At 44.8% G+C, this 22301-nt stretch overlaps 1 protein-coding gene across 2 annotated transcripts in view; it reads left to right on the top strand.

Moving 5' to 3' along the window:
• The window catches only part of IQGAP3 (IQ motif containing GTPase activating protein 3), a 51137-nt gene that overhangs the window by 1041 nt on the left and 27795 nt on the right, over positions 1-22301 (top strand). The window contains exons 2-11 of one of the 2 annotated variants that reach the window (XM_053370075.1): positions 1536-1623; positions 1979-2135; positions 3665-3742; positions 7545-7621; positions 7839-7906; positions 8095-8208; positions 10723-10901; positions 15658-15745; positions 20589-20752; positions 21458-21545. In XM_053370075.1, coding sequence (XP_053226050.1) covers positions 1536-1623; positions 1979-2135; positions 3665-3742; positions 7545-7621; positions 7839-7906; positions 8095-8208; positions 10723-10901; positions 15658-15745; positions 20589-20752; positions 21458-21545 — 1101 coding nt within the window. Of the gene's footprint in view, positions 1-1535; positions 1624-1978; positions 2136-3664; positions 3743-4201; positions 4282-7544; positions 7622-7838; positions 7907-8094; positions 8209-10722; positions 10902-15657; positions 15746-20588; positions 20753-21457; positions 21546-22301 lie in introns of those variants that run through there. The other variant, XM_053370076.1, reaches the window with a different exon arrangement.

Here is a 22301-nt window from a genome sequence, read left to right as displayed (position 1 = left end):
AACTTACAAAAGGTGAATGAGAATGGAAGTTTATTTTTATTGTAAAATCAGCCCTTAATAAAATTAAGCAGCTGTTAAAACCTGTTTAGCTTCCCATATTGACATTTTGGGCTGTTGATTTTGACCCATGGACTCCTTGGTCCCCCTCACCACAAAACCTGTGTCTGTGGACCAGCAGAAAGGCAAATAACTTTGCTGTGTACTCAGAGGAATTAGTTGCTTACCTTAATTGGATTGACAAGCCTAATTATCATAATAAATAATATTAAGCTTCCTTATACTGAGTCAGACCAATGCTCCATCTAGCTAGTATTGTCTACCCTAACTGGCGGCAGTTCAGGCAGGGGTCTCTTTTCTTTTTGCGGGGGTAGATACAATGCATGGTTTGGCCACGTAGGAAAGGATGCCGGATGATATGGATGTTGGATGTGATCCTATCAAGCAATTCTTCCATTGATATTTATCCACTCTCACCCAACTGCCTATGAAGCAATGTTTTGTTAACTTTCCTCTTAAAGCAGCAGGGTGTGTGTGAAAGAGAGAGTAAGCACACAGACATACCACACATACCCCTCCTACCATGCAAAATATCTGTTTACATGCTTTCGAAAGAACCGTTAGGAATGAAGTGAGTGCCTGTGAAATGCCTTGCCAGTTTGGCATAAGGATACAGTCTGAAGTGAGTGAGTCATAACATTGACTGGAGCTGTTTGACCTATGCTTCTGTTTTCTTTTTCTTTCTTTTAATGGGCTCCTTTCCATTCTGGAGGAATGATTTCCTACTTCTCCAGAACTGCATTTGCTTTGTATGCCAACAGGACAGAGGCTGTATATAGCGTTGCTGTTAGAGCACAGCTAGGCTCAAAGTTGGTGGGCAGGAAGCTGTTTCTTGAGACATTCTCTAAACAACTCTAAATGTCCAGAGCTGGTTAGGCTCAAATCTTTTCATGGGAGATAATACTAACCCCTGGTAAATTATCTTTTACTGGCAGTCTGGCTGGTAATAACGAGGTGTGGTGCTGCAAAAGCCTGGAGGGTGCTTCTTTGAAAAAAATAGGTACAATAAAATCTGGCAAATAGCACATGTTGAAACTATTAAAATAAAATTGGCATAAGGTTTGAAGCATAAAAAACTGTTTTACAACTGATTGGTGCAGCTCCATTAGTCACATGGCTAAGAATGAAAACAGAGGACTCCCTTCACAGTATACAACTTTGCGATTAGCAGCATACACTGTTTATTGCCTCCTATACAAACGTTTATTTTTGGTGTCAGCGTGGAATATTCTACTTTATGCATGTATGGTGTTATGAAATGTTGTAAGAATCTCATTCATATATATAGAGAGAGAGATTCTAGGCCCTTTAGAGCTTCAAATGGCCAAGACCAGCTCCTTGAATTGATTCCAGGAGCAAAGTAGCAACCAGAGGCTGCTATGAGATTGATCATACGTCACCAATCAACGCCAGTCAGATCTCTGAAAACCTCAGTTTGAACTGAGTGTGCAAATAGCAGTTTTGCTTGCTTTCCCCAGATGAGCGCCTTACAGCGGATGAAATGGATGAGAAGAGGCACCAGAACATCGCCTACCAGTATCTCTGTCATCTAGAAGAAGCCAAACGGTGAGGGTGCTTGTGGTCGGGTGAGGGTCTAAGAGGGCCTAGATCAGGTCCTTGAGGGAGCTTTGTGGTCAAGTGGGGTTTTGAACCCAGGTCTGAGGTCTCTAACTACTACACTGCCGTACCCTGTAGGACAAGGCTCACTAGACTGGATGGGCCTGCATTGGTCTAATCCAGAAGGGCTTTTCTTATGTTCTTCTGCCACTATTGCTTGGGGGGCATGGGATGGGGTCTGGAAGGACCCCGGAATGGCTTTTGAAGGCACAAGGGGACAGCCATTGAATAAATCTGGCCACCTCTGGGTATGTGTGCCGAGGAAACAAAAGGCATCCTTTCCATTGCTCTCTGCATATTTCAGCTGGATGGAGGGCTGTTTGAAGGAGGATCTGGCCTCACCAACCGAACTGGAGGAGAGTTTGCGGAATGGGGTCACTCTGGCCAAGCTGGGTCATTTCTTTGCACCTGACGTGTGTCCCTTGAGGAAGATTTATGACCTTGACCAGGCCCGTTTCAAGGTGAGTGTCTTCCCCTTGCTGAAGCTCAGCTCAGGACCATTTTGCCTCACTGGGGCTGGTGGGAACTGTAGTCCAAAACATCTGCAGGGCACTAAATTGGTGAAGACTGGGCTAGATTGAGTCATGGTGGGACTCTGCGTCAGGCAGCTTTAGCTTTAATTTTGATCAGGAGTCTGCAGTTTTTTCACTGGCTCTGTTGGGTCATGAAGTTGCCAGTATCTTCAGTTCCTCCTGCTGCACCTCTGCAGAACACCAATCTCTTGCTTTCTCTTCTCTCCTCCACCACCCATCTCCGAGGTTGGAGATGGAAAGGGTAGGGGGCTTGTTGGGTTATTGTTGCCCCCCCCGCTCCACAGTCCAAGGCTCTCCAGCTGCCTTGGTTATGCAACACCACACACGCACCCCCCCCCCAAAGAAGGGAATTATCCGTGTGCAATGGTGGGGTTGTGACTTCCACTCCCATCTGCAGCTCCAAGATTGAGACCGAAGCTGGGCTCAGTCATACTTAATGGAGGGCAGTGTGCCCCTCGCCCCAGAGAGCGAAAATGTAGACCCTCTTTTTATTTATTTCTATTTTATAAGCTTCTTCTTCTTCTTCTTCTTCTTCTTCTTCTTCTTCTTCTTCTTCTTTTGTCCAACCCTTCATAAGGTCCCAGGGCAGGCTACAGCGATAGAAAATTATTTTAAAAGTTACAGCTACAAAAGACACAAAATCATTATTAATGGAACAGAATAAAAATTCAGCATACGAGGTGGGTCCGCAAACATACAAATCTGATCTATTTCAGAGGCATAAAATCTGAAATACTTTCAAAGGAGAGGCATCAAAATTGAACATCGAAAAGCTGCAGTAACCAAAATAATAAGGGAAGAACTTGGCATGGAAGTAGCTATTTACCTCTCATTCCGTGTAAAATACATTGATAGGGATTGATGGTTCTACTACAGTTCACTTTTCCTTATAGTGGGCAAAATTTCAGAGGCAGAGCAACGCACAGCAACTGTGAGTAATAGCAAACTCACAGTAAATATCCTGTCTTCAGTCCTATCAGATACCACGGAATCAGTCATCAAAATTAGCCAGGTGCCAGGTGTGTTTCGTGACTTGCACGGGTCCAATTGCGACCATGTGGAGATCTCTGGATGCCAGGCTGGCAACTGGGGAAAGCAAAATGCCACTTACAGAAAGATTTGGAACATTTTCCTTGAAGCTTGAATTAGTTTTATTCTGGATTGTTTTATTTGATGCTTTAATGTGTTATAAACAGCTTTGAGATTTGTTCTTTAAAATATAAAGTGGTATAGAAATTGAAATAATAAATAATATTAATAATAACAAGTCAGGGGGAGGGGAATGGTCCTTAGGTATTCCATTGTGGCGACCACAGCCTAGGTTTAAGGCGCCATTTGGCAATTAGATTATATAGCTGAGTTTCTAACACTGCACACAGTAAAGTGCAGAGAGATGGCCCACAGTCTTGGTTCTCAGGCTGCCCCGAATGAAGTGCTTCTTCTTTCCTTCATTCTAGGCCTGCGGGCTGCACTTCCGACACACGGACAACATCAACCGCTGGCGGGACGCCATGAGCCACATTGGATTGCCCACGGTAATGGATTCACCTTCCAGTCTCTTGGTACCTAAAAAGGTTGCATTAATCCCCCAGCTGGGAAGCTCCAGCCTGCAAGCCCAACATGACAGAAGTTTATAAAATTATGCATGCCATGGATAGAGATAAGTTTTGTCCCTCTGTTGCGTAACACTAGGACTCGTGGGCATCCAATGACTCTGAATGTTGGAAGATGCAAGGCAGGTAAAAGACAGTCCTCCTTCTATGAAACTCGCTCCCACAGGAGGCAGTGATTGTCATGAGACAAAGGTTCTTGAGAGCAGAAGAAGCAGTAAGGCCTACAAGGCCTACACAGTTATTCAAGCCTAAGCCTGCTAACAGCAAACTGCTAAGTCACTGTGACGGGTGATGACTCAATCTCCCTATAAAAGTAGCCAGTCTCTCCATGGGCCTCAGTCAGAGAGCTGTATGGATTGTGTATGGAGTAGTCTGTGGAATAGTGCTGTTGTTGCTATGAAAAGCTAAGGCAGACAGAGTGGCTCCAGGACTCTAGTAAATCACTAAGACTGTGCCTCTGTGTATGCTCTTTAACTATGCTGTTTCTGAACAAGTTTATTTTCTTCAGGAAAGTTTCATTCTGTTTATAAAGAAGACTCTCCGTCGATTACCGTTGCACGACAGTGATGGCCATCAACCTAGATGGCTTTAAAAGAGGATTAGACAAATACCGTATTTTTCTTTTTTTTTTATTAAATATTTATTAGCATTTTCAAGAATTAAACAAGAGCAAAAAATACAAAAATACATAAACAACAAAAAAAAAAAATAGAAAAGAAACACATAAAATTATTCATACTTATTGTTCTTAACCTTATTTCTCAGACCTCCTCACACCTCCCCTTCTTGTATTCCAATTTAAATTATCAGTTCAGCAAGTCCTTAACTTATTTCTTTACCTTAATTTATACATTTATTCTAACATACCATTATTTTACTTTGCTTCTTTTTTCCATTTCCTCCATTTATTTTTTACAATCTTATTTTCAATTAATTTAAAAAAGAAGAAACCAATTTTACCTTATTAAAAACACACATCAATACTTATACCTCATTAATTGTTCTTAAACCTTTTTCCTAAAGTCGACCAAAATTTCCCTTCCACGATTTACCCAATTTCCTTACCACTAATTAAAAATGAAAAGAAAAACAAATTATCCTTATGTACCCTTTGGATTCCCAACCTCCACCCGCCCTTTTTCCCGGTTCCAGTCCCCAACCAATGTCCATCAGTCTTTATGTTATTTATTTAACCTGGAGACCTCACGTCCGAGGCCCTTTTATCTCTCTCAGTTCCTTTCTGCCGGTCTCTTTGATGGTCCTTAATGTTAAACCCCAAGTCTCGGAGGGGCTCCGGCCCAGCAGAATCCTTGTTGCTTCCAGCCAGTCTTCCATACTTGAACGCAAAGCCTATGGGGGGCTCCAACTCTTGTTTCAAATTTCTTACAGATCCAGATGTCCCCAAGGCTCCAGCTTTCACCTTCCGCAGATTTATAATCTCCCATTCAGACCAGGCTTTCCACATCCAATTTTTATTGTCCTTTTTTATCATCATGTCAGGCCTCATATTGTAACTCTCCTTTAACTCCTGCACATCTCCTGCTTCTCCTTCATTTTCTTCAAAGACAGCACCTTGCTCCATCATTTCTGCACTTTCAGTTTCATTTACTTGTTCAATTAAATAGGCTTCCTGTTTCAAGTCCTTATCAGGCTCAAAACTGTTGTTCACTGTCCAGTGTAGTAATGATATCTTTGTAGACATAACATTGTATTCATCTTTCAAGTTTCCCAAGAGAGCGAATGTTCTATCCAGTTCTGCTTGAAATTTACGTACTCCAGCCATTTTTGTAATGTAGTATCCCTATTACCCCTCTAGGGGGATTTTAGTTCCTTAATATTCCTTTCAGCTCAAAACCAAAAGTCCAGTTAATTTGTATCAGCCCTCGTTATTTTCAAATAAAACAACAAAAACAGCAGAAACAATGTTCTCTTTTTCCAGCTGGCAACTAGCTGACTCGCAGCTCTCTTGACAGCTGTCAAAATCTTCCATGCAACAGACTTTCTCTTAGGACGTTCCCGGGTCTCGGGGGGGGGTGTGAAATTTCAGTCCCCAAATTCTTTTTATCCTCCAGTAAATCCTTATAGTGTCAAAACCGTGAAATCAAGATCTTTTCACTAAAAAAACAGGTTCTCTCGACCTTAGTTGCCCAGTCCTTTGCTTTAAATTGTTTACAAATAGGGGGGGGTGACTTCCTTTTTAGCCCCTTCCCGCTCGTTCCAAATCCAGAATTAAGTTTTTTAACGTTCCAATCTCCGTATTACTCACGGGTTTATATTTTAGAGTCCAGTCGGTCTTGGAAGAAGTTGGCGCTCTCTGTCTATGGCTTGCGGCTTCACTCCGTAGGCGAGGGAGTACTCTCAGCACCACGCCTCACCCTGCCTCCGTTCCGAAGCCTTTAAAAAGGCTCCGGCGCGGATTGGGGGGGCGCAAATGGTGCCCGCCGAGTCTCTGTGTTCACAGGCATCCGCGCCTGTGATTTTAAGGGTCCCCGCTTCGCCGCAGCGGCCAGACCCAGACGCTACGGAGCCGATTCCCTCCGGAGCTCGGAGGGAATCCGCCATTAAACAATGGCGCCAACCCGGAAGTCCAAATACCGTATTTTTCGCCCTATAGGACGCACTTTTTCCCCTCCAAAAATGAAGGGGAAATGTGTGTGCGTCCTATGGGGTGAATGCAGCTTTTGCTGCATTTCCTGAAGCGATAGCTTCAGGAAGCTATCCGCAAGCCTGCGGAGCCCGGCGGGAACTCCCGCGGGCTCCGAAGGCTTGCGAATAGCTGCCTGGAGCCCGAAGTCCGGGCAGCGCGGGAGCGATGGCAAGGTTGAGCGCAACTTCGCCTTCGCTCCCGGACCCCCAGCCCCGAGGCTAAAAACGAAGCCAAGACAGCTAGCGGGATCCATCCTGCTAGCTGTCATGGCTTCTTTGCTCTTTGGGGCTCGGGGGGGAAATAAATTTTTTCCCTCCCCCCCCCCAAAATAAGTGCGCCCTATGGGCCGGTGCGCCCTATAGGGCGAAAAAATACTGTACATGGAGGAAAAGCTACCAATGGCTACTAGCCAGGATGGCTATGCTCTGCCTCCACAGTTTATTTTTGGCGTCAGCATGGAATATTCTACTTTATGCATGTATGGCGTTATGAAATCATACATCCACAGTCGGATGGTGTAAATGCTTCCAAATGGGTTTCCCATTGGGACATCTAGTAGGCCACTGTGAGAATAGGATGCTGGACTAGATGGGCCATTGGCCCAATTCAGCCAGTTCTTTTGTTCTGGTGAGTCTCTGCATTTGGCCCAAGAGGTGGGCAGTTTTGGCCAAGTCACACCCACCTGCACTACACCTGCTGTACATATATGACATCAGGTGTTGGGCAGGTCAAGATGCACCCAGCCCATCTGTCAAACTTGACTTATGGGAGGCTGGCAGAGATAAGGATTTAGTTTGCTGGCTGGAACCAGTTCCTCACCCCCATATTACTCCTGTGAATAGTAAAAGTAGCTGTGCTGGGCCCTATGAAATAATTCCAAAATCTATACTAGCGCCGTGTTTTTTCAATTTACACCAACCTAAATATTAGCAAAAATAAAGTGCAGCCTCTTGAGTCCTTAAGAGCTCTTCATCAAGCTTCCACAGTGTCCGAATTGGTTGCCCTAATAAAAAAGGCATTTCCTTGATGGGTGTTCTGAAGTAAATCTTTTGAAATTCCACTTCTGTTTTTCAACAGATCTTTCACCCTGAAACAACAGACATCTATGACAAAAAGAATATGCCTCGTGTGGTGTATTGTATTCATGCTTTGAGGTAAGGCGGGACAACCTTCATACGAGGGCTGGAATTCTGACTGTTCTCCCTCCCACACCATGGATTGCAGCGCAAGTCTTTTGTGGCTCCTCAAGAGTAGTGGAAGTTGGTTCTTTATTTCCCCTTCTTTTTTTGCTGTGAGCATGTTTTGGAGTCTCTTGGGTCCTTTGTGTGTGCACAAGCAAATCCAGATTTTTTTGTGTGTCTTCTCTCCTAGTTTATACCTCTTTAAACTTGGGCTGGCTCCCCAGATCCAGGATTTGTATGGGAAAGTCAAATTCACAGGTAAGAAGGGGAGTTGGGTGTTTCCCTTGTTGACACTTAGTTTGTGTGTTATGGAGCAGATGGAGGACAGCTGCTGACCCTGTGTTTGTTTTCTGTTCACCTGGAAATCCCAGCCCAAGCATTGTGCTCTTTGTGGCTGCTGCTAAATGAGTGTGACGTATTGAACCTTTTCTCTTTCCCTATCCTAGAGGAGGAAATAAACCACATGAAACGTGAGCTGGAGAAATATGGTCTGCAGCTTCCATCCTTCAGCAAGATTGGTGGGATCCTTGCTAACGAGCTCTCGGTGGACGAGGCTGCAGGTAGATAACATTTGTGGAGGAGGAGAGGCCATTTGTGAGAACCCAATGGAATGGCCATGTTCAGGGGCAGTACCGTATTTTTCGCACCATAGGGCGCACCGGACCATAGGGCGCACCCAGTTTTTTGGGGGGGAAATAAAGGGGAAAAATTATTTCCCCCCCAGGCGCGGGGCTGGGGCGGGGGAAGCTTCCCCCAACCCCAGCCCCCAAACAGGCAGCTCTCTGCAAGCCGTGGGAGCGCTCCCACTGCTTGCGGAGAGGTCCGCGAAGCCTGGGCGCGCTGATCTCAGCGCGCGCAGGCTTCGGCATGCAGGCAAGTCTCCGCAAGCAGCGGGACCGCTCCCGCTGCTTGCGGAGAGATCCGCGAAGCCTGGGCGCGCTGATCTCAGCGCGCGCAGGCTTCGGCATGCAGGCAAGTCTCCGCAAGCAGCGGGACCGCTCCCGCTGCTTGCGGAGAGATCCGCGAAGCCTGGGCGCGCTGAGCTCAGCGCGCGCAGGCTTCGGCATGCAGGCAAGTCTCCGCAAGCAGCGGGACCGCTCCCGCTGTTTGTGGAGAGGTCCGCGAAGCCTGGGCGCGCTGATCTCAGCGCGCGCAGGCTTCGGCATGCAGGCAAGTCTCCGCAAGCAGCGGGACCGCTCCCGCTGCTTGCGGAGAGATCCGCGAAGCCTGGGCGCGCTGAGCTCAGCGCGCGCAGGCTTCCGCATGCTGGCAACTCTCCGCAAGCAGCGGGACCGCTCCCGCTGTTTGTGGAGAGGTCCGCGAAGCCTGGGCGCGCTGATCTCAGCGCGCGCAGGCTTCGGCATGCAGGCAAGTCTCCGCAAGCAGCGGGACCGCTCCCACTGCTTGCTGAGAGAACCGCGAAGCCTGGGCGCGCTGAGCTCAGCGCGCGCAGGCTTCCGCATGCTGGCAACTCTCCGCAAGCAGCGGGACCGCTCCCGCTGTTTGCGGAGAGGTCCGCGAAGCCTGGGCGCGCTGAGCTCAGCGCGCGCAGGCTTCGGCATGCTAGCAACTCTCCGCAAGCAGCGGGACCGCTCCCGCTGTTTGCGGAGAGGTCCGCGAAGCCTGGGCGCGCTGATCTCAGCGTGCGCAGGCTTCGGCATGCTGGCAACTCTCCGCAAGCAGCGGGACCGCTCCCGCTGTTTGCGGAGAGGTCCGCGAAGCCTGGGCGCGCTGAGCTCAGCGCGCGCAGGCCTGAGCATGCAGGCAACTCTCCGCAAGCAGCAGGAGCCCAGCGCTGGGCTCCCGCTGCTTGCAGAGAGGTGTGCGAAGCCTGGAGAGCGTGGGGGGTCTGTGCGCACCGACCCCTCTCACTCTCCAGGCTTCAGCGAAAGCCTGCATTCGCACCATAGGACGCACACACATTTCCCCTTCATTTTTGGAGGGGGAAAAGTGCGTCCTATGGTGCGAAAAATACGGTATATCTCTCTGTACCAAGTGTCAGGGAGAGCTCCTGCCTTTATGCCCTGCTTGCGGGCTTCTCAGAGGCGAGCAGCCAAGCGCTGTTGGAAACAGGATACTGGGCAAGGTGAACCTTTGGTCTAACCCAGCTGAGTTCCCATTGCCCTGTGCCAGAAAATGCAAGGAACAAATTGTTCCTCTGAACCAGCAGGGGAGAAATCAAGAAAAGAACAGGTGGCCCAGAGGGATAGCCAGATATAATGGACTGGTTGGATGCAGAGGAATAGTGGGAGGAACCAGCTGGGGAACCCCAAAAGAAGGCTCAGAGCTCAGGGATTGATGATGGGACGGCGATAAGTGATCAGAGGGAGAAGACTGGAAGGAGGTGTCGGAAGCTGAAGAGGTGACAGGGTTTAGTGAGCAGGAAGAGGCTGTGGCAGAGAGCAGTCCAGAATTGGAGGCAGAAGTGGAGACTGGAGAGGAGAGAGGCCAAGAGGCAGAGGTGGGTCAGGCTGGTGAAGAGGCACGGGTGTCTCCCCCTCCTGCTGCAACAAGCTCCCCTCCCTCTGATCTCTCAGAACCAGGAGAGTTATGCGGTGGGAGGAGCAAAGGCAAGAATGTAGACAAAGTCTCCCAGTTGCTTGGGAAACACTCTGGAGACAAGAATTAGCCAACTGTGGGGAGATGGGGAGCTTTGGCCTCGGCAACTGCTTCATGGGAGCAAGACCTGAGTTGCTGTGCTCATTAGACCTGACACTCCTGTGCAAATCCTGTTTTGCCAATAAAGAGTTAACCCCAGCTTGCTCAGTATGATTTACTGCTGGCTCTCTCATGTCACTATATTAGGCCACATCTACACCACACATTTAAGGTACATGGCTTCCCCCATCCTGTGGGAGTGTCTGCAAAAGTGCACCGAACCTCCTGATTGTTCTATTCCAACTGCAATAATGAACTCCACACAGCCGTTGTACTTTGTTTCTTTGTTCTTCGTTGTTTTTAAAGCAGGTTCCAAGATGGAAACTGTGCTATGTCACTGTGGGGTGGAGGGCGTTTGGCGTTTGTGTCTTTGCTGCCTAACACTGGACTTTGCCTTTCTTATTCCCACCCCCTAGTCCACGCCGCAGTCCTGGCCATCAACAAAGCAGTGGAAAAAGGGGTTGCGGAGGAGACTGTCCTGGCCTTGCACAACCCCAATGCCATGCTCTCCAGCCTTCGGGAGGGCTTCGGGGCCATCTACCAGGAAGTTCTCTACCTGGCCAAGGCAGAGAAAGCCAAGAATGGGAAGAACCAGGTAAGCAAAGGTTGTCTGAGGTGGAGGTGGTCACACTGATGCATTTTGGATAAATGTAGTGGTGAAAGTGGTGGTGGTGGTTTTATTTAGGTCATTTGTATACCCTTCCATATTTTGAAGAAATCTCTGAGCTGTTTTGAAGAAATCTCTGAGCTTGCAGGGCAGCAGCTGAAGAAGGTGCAAAAAGGGTTTTCTCGTGTGTGTGTGTTTCTTTGTGGCTGATTAGCTGCTCTCCCTGTGCAAAGGTCAGAGGGGGCAGGGTTTCTGTTGAGGCAGGTGATTAGCTGTGGGAGGAGCTTATCAGAGCTTGCAGGGCAGCGGCGTGCACAGTTTGATCCATCTTTTAGATTTAGGGGAGCTAGTCTCAAACGTTTGTTGGGGGAGACCTAGGTTTTTTTTGGGGGGAGTTATTTGTCCTGTCTTCACGCTTTTTATGATGGAGGACCGCTGTAGCCACCCCCAACGACACGTTCTCAAGAGGGAGGGTGAGGGAACAGCTGCAGTCGCCTGCGGTTCCTGCGAAATGTTTGCCATCTTGCCAAAGGTTGCAGGCAGCTTTACCTGCAGCAATTGCATGTTGATTGCCCTCTTAGAAGACAAAGTCCAGCAACTGGAGGAACGTGTAGCTACGCTCCAAAGAATTAGAGAGCTGGAGCTCTTCTTGGAAGCAACAGAGCACACCGTCTCCACCAAGGAGGAGACAGGGGACTCCCCTGAGAAGGAGGCTAGTTCACCAACACAGGAGCCAGATATATGGAGAAACATGACTCAAAGAAGTAGGAGGCCCAGGGTTCGCTCTGATTGTTTAGGAATACACAATCGCTTTGAGGTCCTCTCCCCTAGTATGGAAGACGAAGAGCAGACTCCATTTGAGGATCTCTCCCTCATTACAGTCGATCAGGTATATGAAGACGAGCAGCAAAGTCAGTCCTCAGGGAACGTGCAGGCGACCTTGGAACGGACAGCTCACGGAAGAACCCCGACCAAACCTAAGAGGAGGTGTGTAGTGGTGATAGGGGATTCCCTACTGAGGGGAACAGAAGCAGTGATCTGTGGGCCTGACAAGATGTCTCGGGAAGTGTGCTGTCTCCCTGGGGCTAAGATCCAAGATGTAACTGAATGACTGCAAGGAATCATAAAACCCACTGACAAATACCCCTTCTTCTTGGTTCATGTGGGAACCAATGACACTGCAAGCAATAGCCTCCAGAAGATCAAAAGAGACTACGAGGCTCTGTGCAGGAAATTGAAGCAATTAAATGCACAAATTGTCATCTCATCTGTCCTCCCAGTTGAACGACGTGGCCCAGAGAGAGAGGGGAAAATAGTGGAAGTGAACAGCTGGCTTCGCAAATGGTGTAAACAGGAACGGTTTGGATTCTTAGATCACGGACTGCAGTTTCTTGAAGATGGACTTCTGGCAAGCGATGGGCTGCACCTCACAACGGTTGGGAGGAATGTTTTTGCCAAAAATCTCAGAAACCTCATCAGGAGGGCTTTAAACTGACTAATGTGGGGGAGGGAGACAGTGCTCCTGAAGGTCTATCAATTGATGAAGATGATCATCCAAATGTCATAGACCAAATGGAGCAAACAGCACGCAGACCTAGTGGTGGGAGGAAAAAATCCTTAAATAAGAGACACGGGGGAATGATTAATGGACTTCAATGTCTGTACACTAATGCGCAAAGCATGGGAAATAAACAAGATGAGCTTGAGCTCTTGGTACAGCAAACTAAATATGACATAATAGGCATCACTGAAACCTGGTGGGATAAGTCCCACGATTGGAATGTAATAATGGAGGGATACAATCTATTTCAGAGAAACAGACCAGACAAGAAAGGAGGAGGAGTGGCGTTATATGTCAGGGATGTGTATAACTGTGAAAAGATCCAAGATTTAGAACCTCAAAGCCAAAGTGAGAGCATTTGGGTCAAAATTAAGGGAGAGAAGAATAACTGTGACCTCATTGTGGGAGTTTACTATAGATCCCCAAGCCAAACGGAGGACATAGATGATGCCCTCCTGGAACAGATGGCCAAGCATGCAAAAGGAAGGGAGATAGTAGTAATGGGGGACTTCAATTACCCGGATATTTGTTGGATGTCAAACTCAGCCAAGAGCATAAGGTCAAACAGATTCCTCACTGGCCTTGCAGACAACTTCATTGTCCAGAAAGTGGGAGAAGCAACAAGAGGAACAGCCATTTTAGATCTGGTCCTAACCAATGTTGATGACCTGGTTAGTGGGGTAGAAGTGGAAGGATCATTAGGCGCGAGTGATCATGCTCTTCTGAAGTTTACTATACAGCGGAAAGGAGCAGCCAAGCATACTAGGACTCAATTTCTTGACTTTAAGAAAGCCGACTTCATAAAACTTAGGGAAGTGCTGGGTGAGATCCCATGGACAGTAATACTAAAAGGAAAGGGAGTTCATGATGGCTGGGAGTTTGTTAAGAGGGAGATAGTAAAAGCACAACTTCAGGCAATACCAATGAGGCGGAAACATGGAAGGTGCCTAAAGAAGCCAGGGTGGCTATCTAAAGAACTTTTAACTGAGTTAAGATTTAAAAAGGATGTGTACAAAAAATGGAAAAGGGGGAAACCACCAAAGAGGAATTCAAAAAATAGCCAGCACGTGTAGACACAAAGTCAGAAAAGCTAAAGCACAGAATGAACTCAGGCTTGCTAGAGAGGTTAAAAGCAACAAAAAAGGCTTTTATGGGTATGTTCGTAACAAAAGGAATAACAAAGAAACAGTGGGGTCACTCAGAGGAGAAGATGGTGAAATGCAAAGGGGACACAGAAAGGGCTGAACTCCTCAATGCCTTCTTTGCCTCAGTCTTCTCCGATAAAGAAAACAATGCCCGACCTGAAGAATTTGGAGCAAATGATTCAGCAGAGGAAACACAGCCCAGAATAACTAAGGAGATAGTACAAGAATACTTGGCTAGTTTAGATGTATTCAAGTCTCCAGGGCCAGATGAACTGCATCCAAGAGTATTAAAAGAACTGGCAGATGTGATCTCAGAACCACTGGCAGTCATCTTTGAGAATTCCTGGAGAACAGGCGAAGTCCCGGCAGACTGGAGGAGGGCAAATGTTGTCCCTATTTTCAAAAAGGGGAAAAGAGAGGACCCAAATAATTACCGCCCAGTCAGTCTGACATCAATACCAGGGAAGATTCTGGAGCAGATCATTAAGCAAACAGTCTGTGAGCACCTAGAAAGGAATGCTGTGATCACCAATAGTCAGCATGGATTTCTGAAAAATAAGTCATGTCAGACTAACCTGATCTCGTTTTTTGACAGAATTAGAAGCCTGGTAGATGAAGTGAACGCAGTGGATGTAGCCTACCTTGATTTCAGCAAGGCATTTGACAAGGTGCCCCATGATATTCTTGTAAAGAAGCTGGTAAAATGTGGTCTTGACTATGCTACCACTCAGTGGATTTGTAACTGGCTGACTGACTGAACCCAAAGGGTGCTCATCAATGGTTCCTCTTCATCCTGGAGAAGAGTGACTAGTGGGGTGCCACAGGGTTCTGTCTTGGGCCCGGTCTTATTCAACATCTTTATCAACGACTTGGATGATGGACTCAAGGGTATCCTGATCAAATTTGCAGATGACACCAAACTGGGAGGGGTGGCTAACACCCCAGAGGACAGGATCACACTTCAAAACGACCTTGACAGATTAGAGAACTGGGCCAAAACAAACAAGATGAATTTTAACAGGGAGAAATGTAAAGTATTGCACTTGGGCAAAAAGAATGAGAAGCACAAATACAAGATGGGTGACACCTGGCTTGAGAGCACTACATGTGAAAAGGATCTAGGAGTCTTGGTTGACCACAAACTAGACATGAGCCAACAGTGTGACGTGGCAGCTAAAAAAGCCAATGCAATTCTGGGCTGCATCAATAGGAGTATAGCATCTAGATCAAGGGAAGTAATAGTGCCACTGTATTCTGCTCTGGTCAGACCTCACCTGGAGTACTGTGTCCAGTTCTGGGCACCACAGTTCAAGAAGGACACTGACAAACTGGAACGTGTCCAGAGGAGGGCAACCAAAATGGTCAAAGGCCTGGAAACGATGCCTTATGAGGAACGGCTAAGGGAGCTGGGCATGTTTAGCCTGGAGAAGAGGAGGTTAAGGGGTGATATGATAGCCATGTTCAAATATATAAAAGGATGTCACATAGAGGAGGGAGAAAGGTTGTTTTCTGCTGCTCCAGAGAAGCGGACACGGAGCAATGGATCCAAACTACAAGAAAGAAGATTCCACCTAAACATTAGGAAGAACTTCCTGACAGTAAGAGCTGTTCGACAGTGGAATTTGCTGCCAAGGAGTGTGGTGGAGTCTCCTTCTTTGGAGGTCTTTAAGCAGAGGCTTGACAACCATATGTCAGGAGTGCTCTGATGGTGTTTCCTGCTTGGCAGGGGGTTGGACTCGATGGCCCTTGTGGTCTCTTCCAACTCTATGATTCTATGTTTACAATATCATAAAAATATCATTGTATACTATATATATATATATATATATATATATATATATATTATTTTTTTCAATCAACGTCCACAATTTAGAGCCCCCCAGAATGCTTGGCTAGAAGAGATGCTCTTAAAACAGACTTTGCCAATCTAGGGCTCTCCAGATGTTTGGGACTACAACTCCCATCAGCCCCAGCCAGCACAGTCTGGAGGGCAACAGATTGAAACCAAAAGTGTTGCCTTTTTCTTCCTCACACTCAGCCTCTACAAGAAATCCCCGATGGCGAAGATATTTATGATCGGTGCCTGACCCAGGCCGAGATACAAAGCAGCATCAACAACGCAAATGGTAAGCAGAACAGCAGCCTCTCTGCCCTACTCAGGGCGACCTCTTTGGAGTTCAGCAGTTCAGTCTAGATATGGCGCTTAAGCATGATTTGCCCTAAAGCAGCATTGGCTCACCTGTGGCCTTTGGGGTGTTTATGTTTTTAATTTTTTAAAATTTTTATTAAGTACAAATTAGAAAACATACATATTTACAACAAAAGAAAATACAAAGGAAAAAGAAAATACATATAACCAAGGAAAAAAATTAGAGAATACTTTTCCTCTTTTCATATTTACAGTTATTTATACCTCTATAAAATGCTATTCACAATAAAGGAGTGAAATTAAAGATAAGATTCTGATATCTTGCCTTTGGGGTGTTTTTGGACCACAATTCCCCAGCAGCCTTGACCTTGGGGCGGTTGCAGGTTCCCCATCCTTCCCCAACTTTTGTTGAGAGCCCAAATCATGGAGGCCGAGGCATTGTGGCTAGTCACCATTGATACCCCTCTTCTCTGTGAATTTGACTAATCCACTTTTTTAAAAAGAAATATTTATTAAAGTTTTACAAAAACATAAATACAAAAACACATGAAAAAAGAAATATATGAAAAAAAAGAAAAGATACATGAAAAAAGAACAAATAGAAATAAAAAATATATAAAAAATACAACATACAAAAAACAAAAAATAAGAAAAAATTAAAAACAAATCCGTTTTTCATAACTTTAAACTCCTTAGCTTATTTCTTTGACCTCCTCACACCTCCCCTTTTTGTATTCCTATTTACATAATCAGGTCAGCAAATCCTTACCCTCTTTCATTTACCTTAACTCTGTATCTTAACATTTTATAACTCAATAGTTTCATCCAATATCAATTCATTTTTGCATATTCTTATTAATTTTGTTGCTAATACCACTTATTTTCAATCCAACATCATTTTAACATTCATTAATTTTACAGTGTTTCTGCAGGTAGTCTTTAAATTTCTTCCAATCTTCTTCCACCAACTCTTCTCCCAGGTCTCGGATTCTGCCAGTCATTTTCGCCAATTCCATATAGTCCATCACCTTCATCTGCCACTCTTCCAGGGTGGGTAAATCTTGTGTCTTCCAATACTTTGCAATAAATATTCTTGCTGCTGTTGTTGCGTACATAAAGTTAGTTCTGTCCTTCTTTGGCACCAATTGGCCGACTATGCCCAGGAGAAAGGCCTCTGGTTTCTTCAGGAAGGTATATTTAAATACCTTTTTCATTTCATTATATATCATCTCCCAGAAAGCCTTAATCTTTGGGCACGTCCACCAGAGGTGAAAGAATGTACCTTCATTCTCTTTACGTTTCCAACATTTATTATCAGACACATGGTAGATTTTTGCTAGCTTGACTGGTGTCATGTACCACCTATATATCATTTTCATAATATTCTCTCTTAAGGCATTACATGCCGTAAATTTCATACTGGTGGTCCACAACTGTTCCCAGTCAGCAAACATAATATTATGTCCAACATCTTGTACCCATTTGATCATAGCAGATTTGACCGTTTCATCCTGCGTATTCCATTTTAGCAGCAAACTATACATTCTTGAAAGTATCTTAGTTTTGGGATCTAACAGTTCTGTTTCCAATTTTGATTTTTCCACCTGGAAGCCAATTTTTTTGTCCAAATTGTAGGCTTCTCTTGTTTGATAATAATGTAGCCAATCTCGCACTTTGTCTTTTAATTTCTCAAAACTCTGCAATTTCAATTTGTCTCCATCCTGTTCCAAAATTTCCCAATATTTCGGCCAATTGGCCTCCATATTGAGCTTTTTCTGAGCCTTTGCTTCCATTGGTGACAACCACCTTGGTGTTTTAGTTTCCAATAAGTCTTTGTATCTTATCCAGACATTAAACAATGCTTTCCTGACAATATGGTTTTTAAATGCTTTATGTGCTTTAACCTTGTCGTACCACAAATATGCATGCCACCCAAAAACATTATTAAACCCTTCTAAGTCCAAAATGTCTGTGTTCTCAAGAAGCAGCCAATCTTTCAGCCAGCAGAATGCTGCTGACTCATAATACAGTTTAAAGTCTGGCAGGGCAAATCCACCTCTTTCCTTTGCATCAGTTAGTATTTTAAATTTTATTCTGGGCTTCTTGCCCTGCCAGACAAATCTAGAAATATCTTTCTGCCACTTCTTGAAACAGTCCATCTTGTCCAAAATTTGCAATGACTGAAACGAAAATAACATTTTTGGCAATACATTCATCTTTATAGCTGCAATTCGACCCAACAAGAAAAGCTTCAAATTTGACCATATTTCCAAATCTTTTTTCACTTCTGTCCAACATTTCTCATAGTTATCTTTAAATAAATTTAAATTCTTAGCAGTCATATTAACCCCCAAATATTTTACTTTCTTAACTAATGTTAGACCTGTCTCCTTCTGAAACCTCTCTTTCTCAATTGGTGTTAAATTTTTCTCTAGAACTTTAGTTTTTGACTTGTTCAGCTTAAATCCTGCCACATGACCAAATTCTTGAATCAATTCTAATACTCTTTTCGTACTAGATTCTGGCTCCTGTAACGTCAAAACTAGGTCATCTGCAAAAGCTTTCAATTTATATTGTTTGGCTCCGACCTGAATACCTTTAATCAAACGGTCCCTTCTAATCATATTTAGCAAAACCTCCAGGACCGAAATAAAAAGCAATGGGGAAATTGGGCGGCCTTGTCGTGTACCTTTCTCTATCTTAAATTCCTCTGTCATCACATTATTAACTGTTAACTTAGCCTTTTGTTCTGAGTAAATTGCACTTATACCATTTTCAAACCCTTGGCCTACCCCCATTCCCTGAAGATTTTTCTTCATAAAATTCCAGGAAATATTATCAAAGGCTTTTTCCGCGACTATAAAAATTAAAACTGCTTTGGTATTAATGTTCACTTGCAGCTTCTCCAAAATGTTAATTATATTCCTCGTATTGTCAGACAAATGTCTACCTGGGAGAAAACCGGCTTGGTCTTTATGCATCTCTTCAACTAATACCTTTTTTAATCTGTTAGCCAAAATATCAGCAAAAATTTTGTAGTCCACATTAAGCAGGGATATGGGACGGTAGTTCTTAAGTTGTGTCTTTTCAGACTCAGTTTTCGGTATAAGTGTAATGTAAGCTTCCTTCCACGACTCTGGCGCCTTTTTCCCCTCCAGAATTTCATTGCAGACCTCCTTTAGTGGCTGAATTAACCAGTCTTTCAAAGATCTATAATATTTGGAGGTTAGACCATCCGGCCCTGGAGATTTACCCAACTGCATGTTCTGAATGGCACCTTCCACCTCCTGTTCTGTAATTTTGTGGTTCAACATTATCTTATTTTCTTGAGAGATTTTTTGTAATCTGTTTGTTCTTAAAAATTGGTCTAATTCAGTCTCTTTCTGTGGCCCTTGTGTATATAGTTGTTTAAAATATCTCTGGGAGCACTATCTGATCTCCAATGGATTCTGTATGTTCTTTCCTTCCACATCCAAATTTGTGATAGTGTTTAGTTTTTGTCTTTTTTTCATCTGCCAAGCTAGCAGTTTCCCGCATTTATTAGCCGATTCAAATGTCTTTTGTCTCATCTGCTTAATTTTCCATTCTATTTCCTGATTTATCATTTTCATGTATTGTACCTGATATAACTTTATTTCTCTCAGAATCTCTTGCGACTTTGGTTTCGCTCTTAATTTCGTCTCTCCTTTTATTTTTTCCAGGATTTTATCTTTTTTCTCATTTTGAATTCTCTTCTTTATTGTGTTCTGTTGAATCAGAAACCCTCTCATGACCGCTTTACTTGCGTCCCAGATTACTCTTTTTTCAACCGTAGTATTCAAATTTATCTCAAAATAGTCTCTCAAGATTTTTTGGGCCTTCTTGGTAACCTCTTGGTCTCTAAATAAGGTGTCATTCATCCTCCATCTGAAAGAACCAATTGGTGTTAATTTCATCTCCATCTTCACCGCATTATGGTCGGAGCAAGTTTTTGGGCAAATTTCCACTTTTCGAGTCTTAGGTGCCAGTCCTCTAGTTATCCATATTTGGTCAATTCTTGTCCATGTCATTTTGGCTTCAGAAAATAAAGTTCCCTCTCTTCCTAAGGGGTTCTATGTTCTCCAGATGTCAATCAAATCCATATTGTCAGTCAGTTAAAAAAAGGTTTTTGGTAGTCTGCCGTCTTTAGTTACAATCTGTCTCTGCGACTTGTCCATATTTGTAGATACCACTCCATTCGTATCTCCCATCATAATGATGTTGTAATCCATGTAGTCTAACAATGTCTCATGCAATTTCTTAAAGAATTCAGATTTCCCCTCATTTGGTGCATAAACTCCTATTATTAAGAATTTTTCTCCTTGTGATTGAATTTCGATTGCCACAAATCTTCCTTGATCATCTTTAAAAACAAATTTCGGTGACAGGCTCTCTGGCATAAATTACAACTCCTCTCTTCTTGACCTTATCTGATGAAATAAACTCTTGTCCCAATCTTTTATTAATCAATACTTTCCTGTGTAGCCTTATCACATGTGTTTCCTGTAAACAAATTAAGTCCAATTGTTCCTTTTTCAATAAATAAAAAACTTTCCTCCTCTTCTCCAGGGAGTTAAGTCCATGAATATTCCAACTTAGTAATTGCAGAGACATGGTGTATTTATTCTACTTTCCTCCAACTGCTCCCAATAATTCCTCTTGTCCCCCCGGGGGGGATTAAGCATCAGTGCAGGGTAGGTGCTGTACCACTGCGCTATGGCCCTGAGAAGAGGGAGAAGCGATTTGCTTTTCGATACACAAGCACTCTTCGCGATTACTTTTTATTTTCTGAAAACATATAGCGAAAGGTGCTCTGGAGCTGGTGGACGATGCCCTTGAGGAACAGGAACCCCAGGGGTTGTACTGCGCTTTGCAGGATCCTGCCCTGGCTTTGAGGAACCTGCGGCGAGAGAATGCGGACTGGTACTTGGATCAGCTGAGCGCTGACCGGGAACAGAAGGCTCTGGTAAGGCTCATTTGGTTTGGTGAGAAGGAGGAGGAGAAGAAGGGCAGTTGTGAATCGGAACTATTTGCCCCCCCCCAGCTGATTGGCCACAATTCCCAAGGCAGGATTTATAAAGTATTATCGATTCTAAGTCAGTGTTTTGTTATCCCTGGTATACGTGATTATTAACAGTGGTCCTGTGACCTTCCATAACAAGTTTCTCCTTTAATTCATGTAACGCTTTGGAAATTCTGTATCTGATATTTTGTAAAGGCCTCTGGCTATGTACAAAGAAGTTGACTGACAGTTCCCAAGGACAGAAGCAATCTTGTTCTGGACACATCTGTAAAGATGCTTGCAGGCTCCTTCTCCACATTGAAGCAAAAAGCCCTTTCTGGAGTACAAACAACTGGGGACTTTAGCTCAAATTTTGTGCTAAGGTAGCTTTTGCCAACCTGGTGGCCTCCAGAGGTTTTGGGCTACCTGGGGCTGATGGGAGTTGTAGTGTGAAACCTCTGGAGGGCACCAGGTTGGCAAAGGCTGTTGGAAGAGCCTTTTCTCATTACAATTCTGACTCCGCTGCAGAGGCCAGGCTACCGTTGGGCTTCCGTGCAATGCCTTAAACTGCCCAGTTGCAGTGAGATTCCCCAGCCAACCTTGTTCTTTCCAGCCAATCACACTCCCTATTAGCTTGCATTTAAGCCATCCTTTTGCCCTTTTTCTCAGGAGCTGGGCTACGCGGACTTGCTTGAGCAAGAGGAAATCCAAGCTGGGCTTTACGTGGCCAACGAAAGCGGAGATCAAGAACGTGCTGGTGAGTGAGGATCTGCCCTTAGGACTGAGTTCTAGTGAGTGGGTCCTGGGGGTTTAGGCATATTCAGAATTCTTCGGTGTGTTGTGCCTCAAATGATTGATATGTGTCACTTGGCCAGAAATTGCCAGAAACCATTCATTCCTGGGGGAACTTGCTGTCTGGCCTATACTTTATTTGTAACATGCAGAATAATTATTAGTGTATTCATTTGTTTAGGGATGGGGTGGTGATGAACCTTAGGCCTGTGGGGTTGTTATGCATGGAAGGGGGATACTCTGTCGCTGAGCTGTGGTTGGTGGATGGCTCAAGAACCCAATATACCCTGTGTATACCATGTGTGGGATGCTGTGCGCTCATCAGCCCCCCTGGTTTTGCTACCCACTTAGGAGCAGATTTTGTCATCAAGCACCAGGTTGAGACGCATTACCAGAGATCTGAACTCACCTTTGTGAGTCACGTACTGAGCAGGATGGGCCCTTGGCTTGATTGAGTAGGTTCTCCTGGTGGTCTTTTTTAAAAAATTACTTAAACGTTTATTGGGTACTGCAGAGATTTGCCAGAATACAAGTAACCATGAACGCGTGCTAGAGAGTTGCAACATACCCCCAGGAGCTGACCAGTACTGTACTCATTATGGCAGCAAGTGGAAAGAATTATTGGCTGTGCAGCTTGAATAATCTCTCTGCTATCATCGCAATTCTTGGTTATCCATACCATCTGTTTGGCCCCTTTGACAACTGCTTGAAACTGTCTCTT

Source organism: Podarcis raffonei, chromosome 16, assembly GCF_027172205.1.
Source record: "Podarcis raffonei isolate rPodRaf1 chromosome 16, rPodRaf1.pri, whole genome shotgun sequence".
NCBI classification, from domain to species: Eukaryota; Metazoa; Chordata; class Lepidosauria; order Squamata; family Lacertidae; genus Podarcis; species Podarcis raffonei.
The sequence above is the reverse complement of the archived record's forward strand: the minus strand, read 5'-3'. Positions and strand labels throughout refer to the sequence as shown.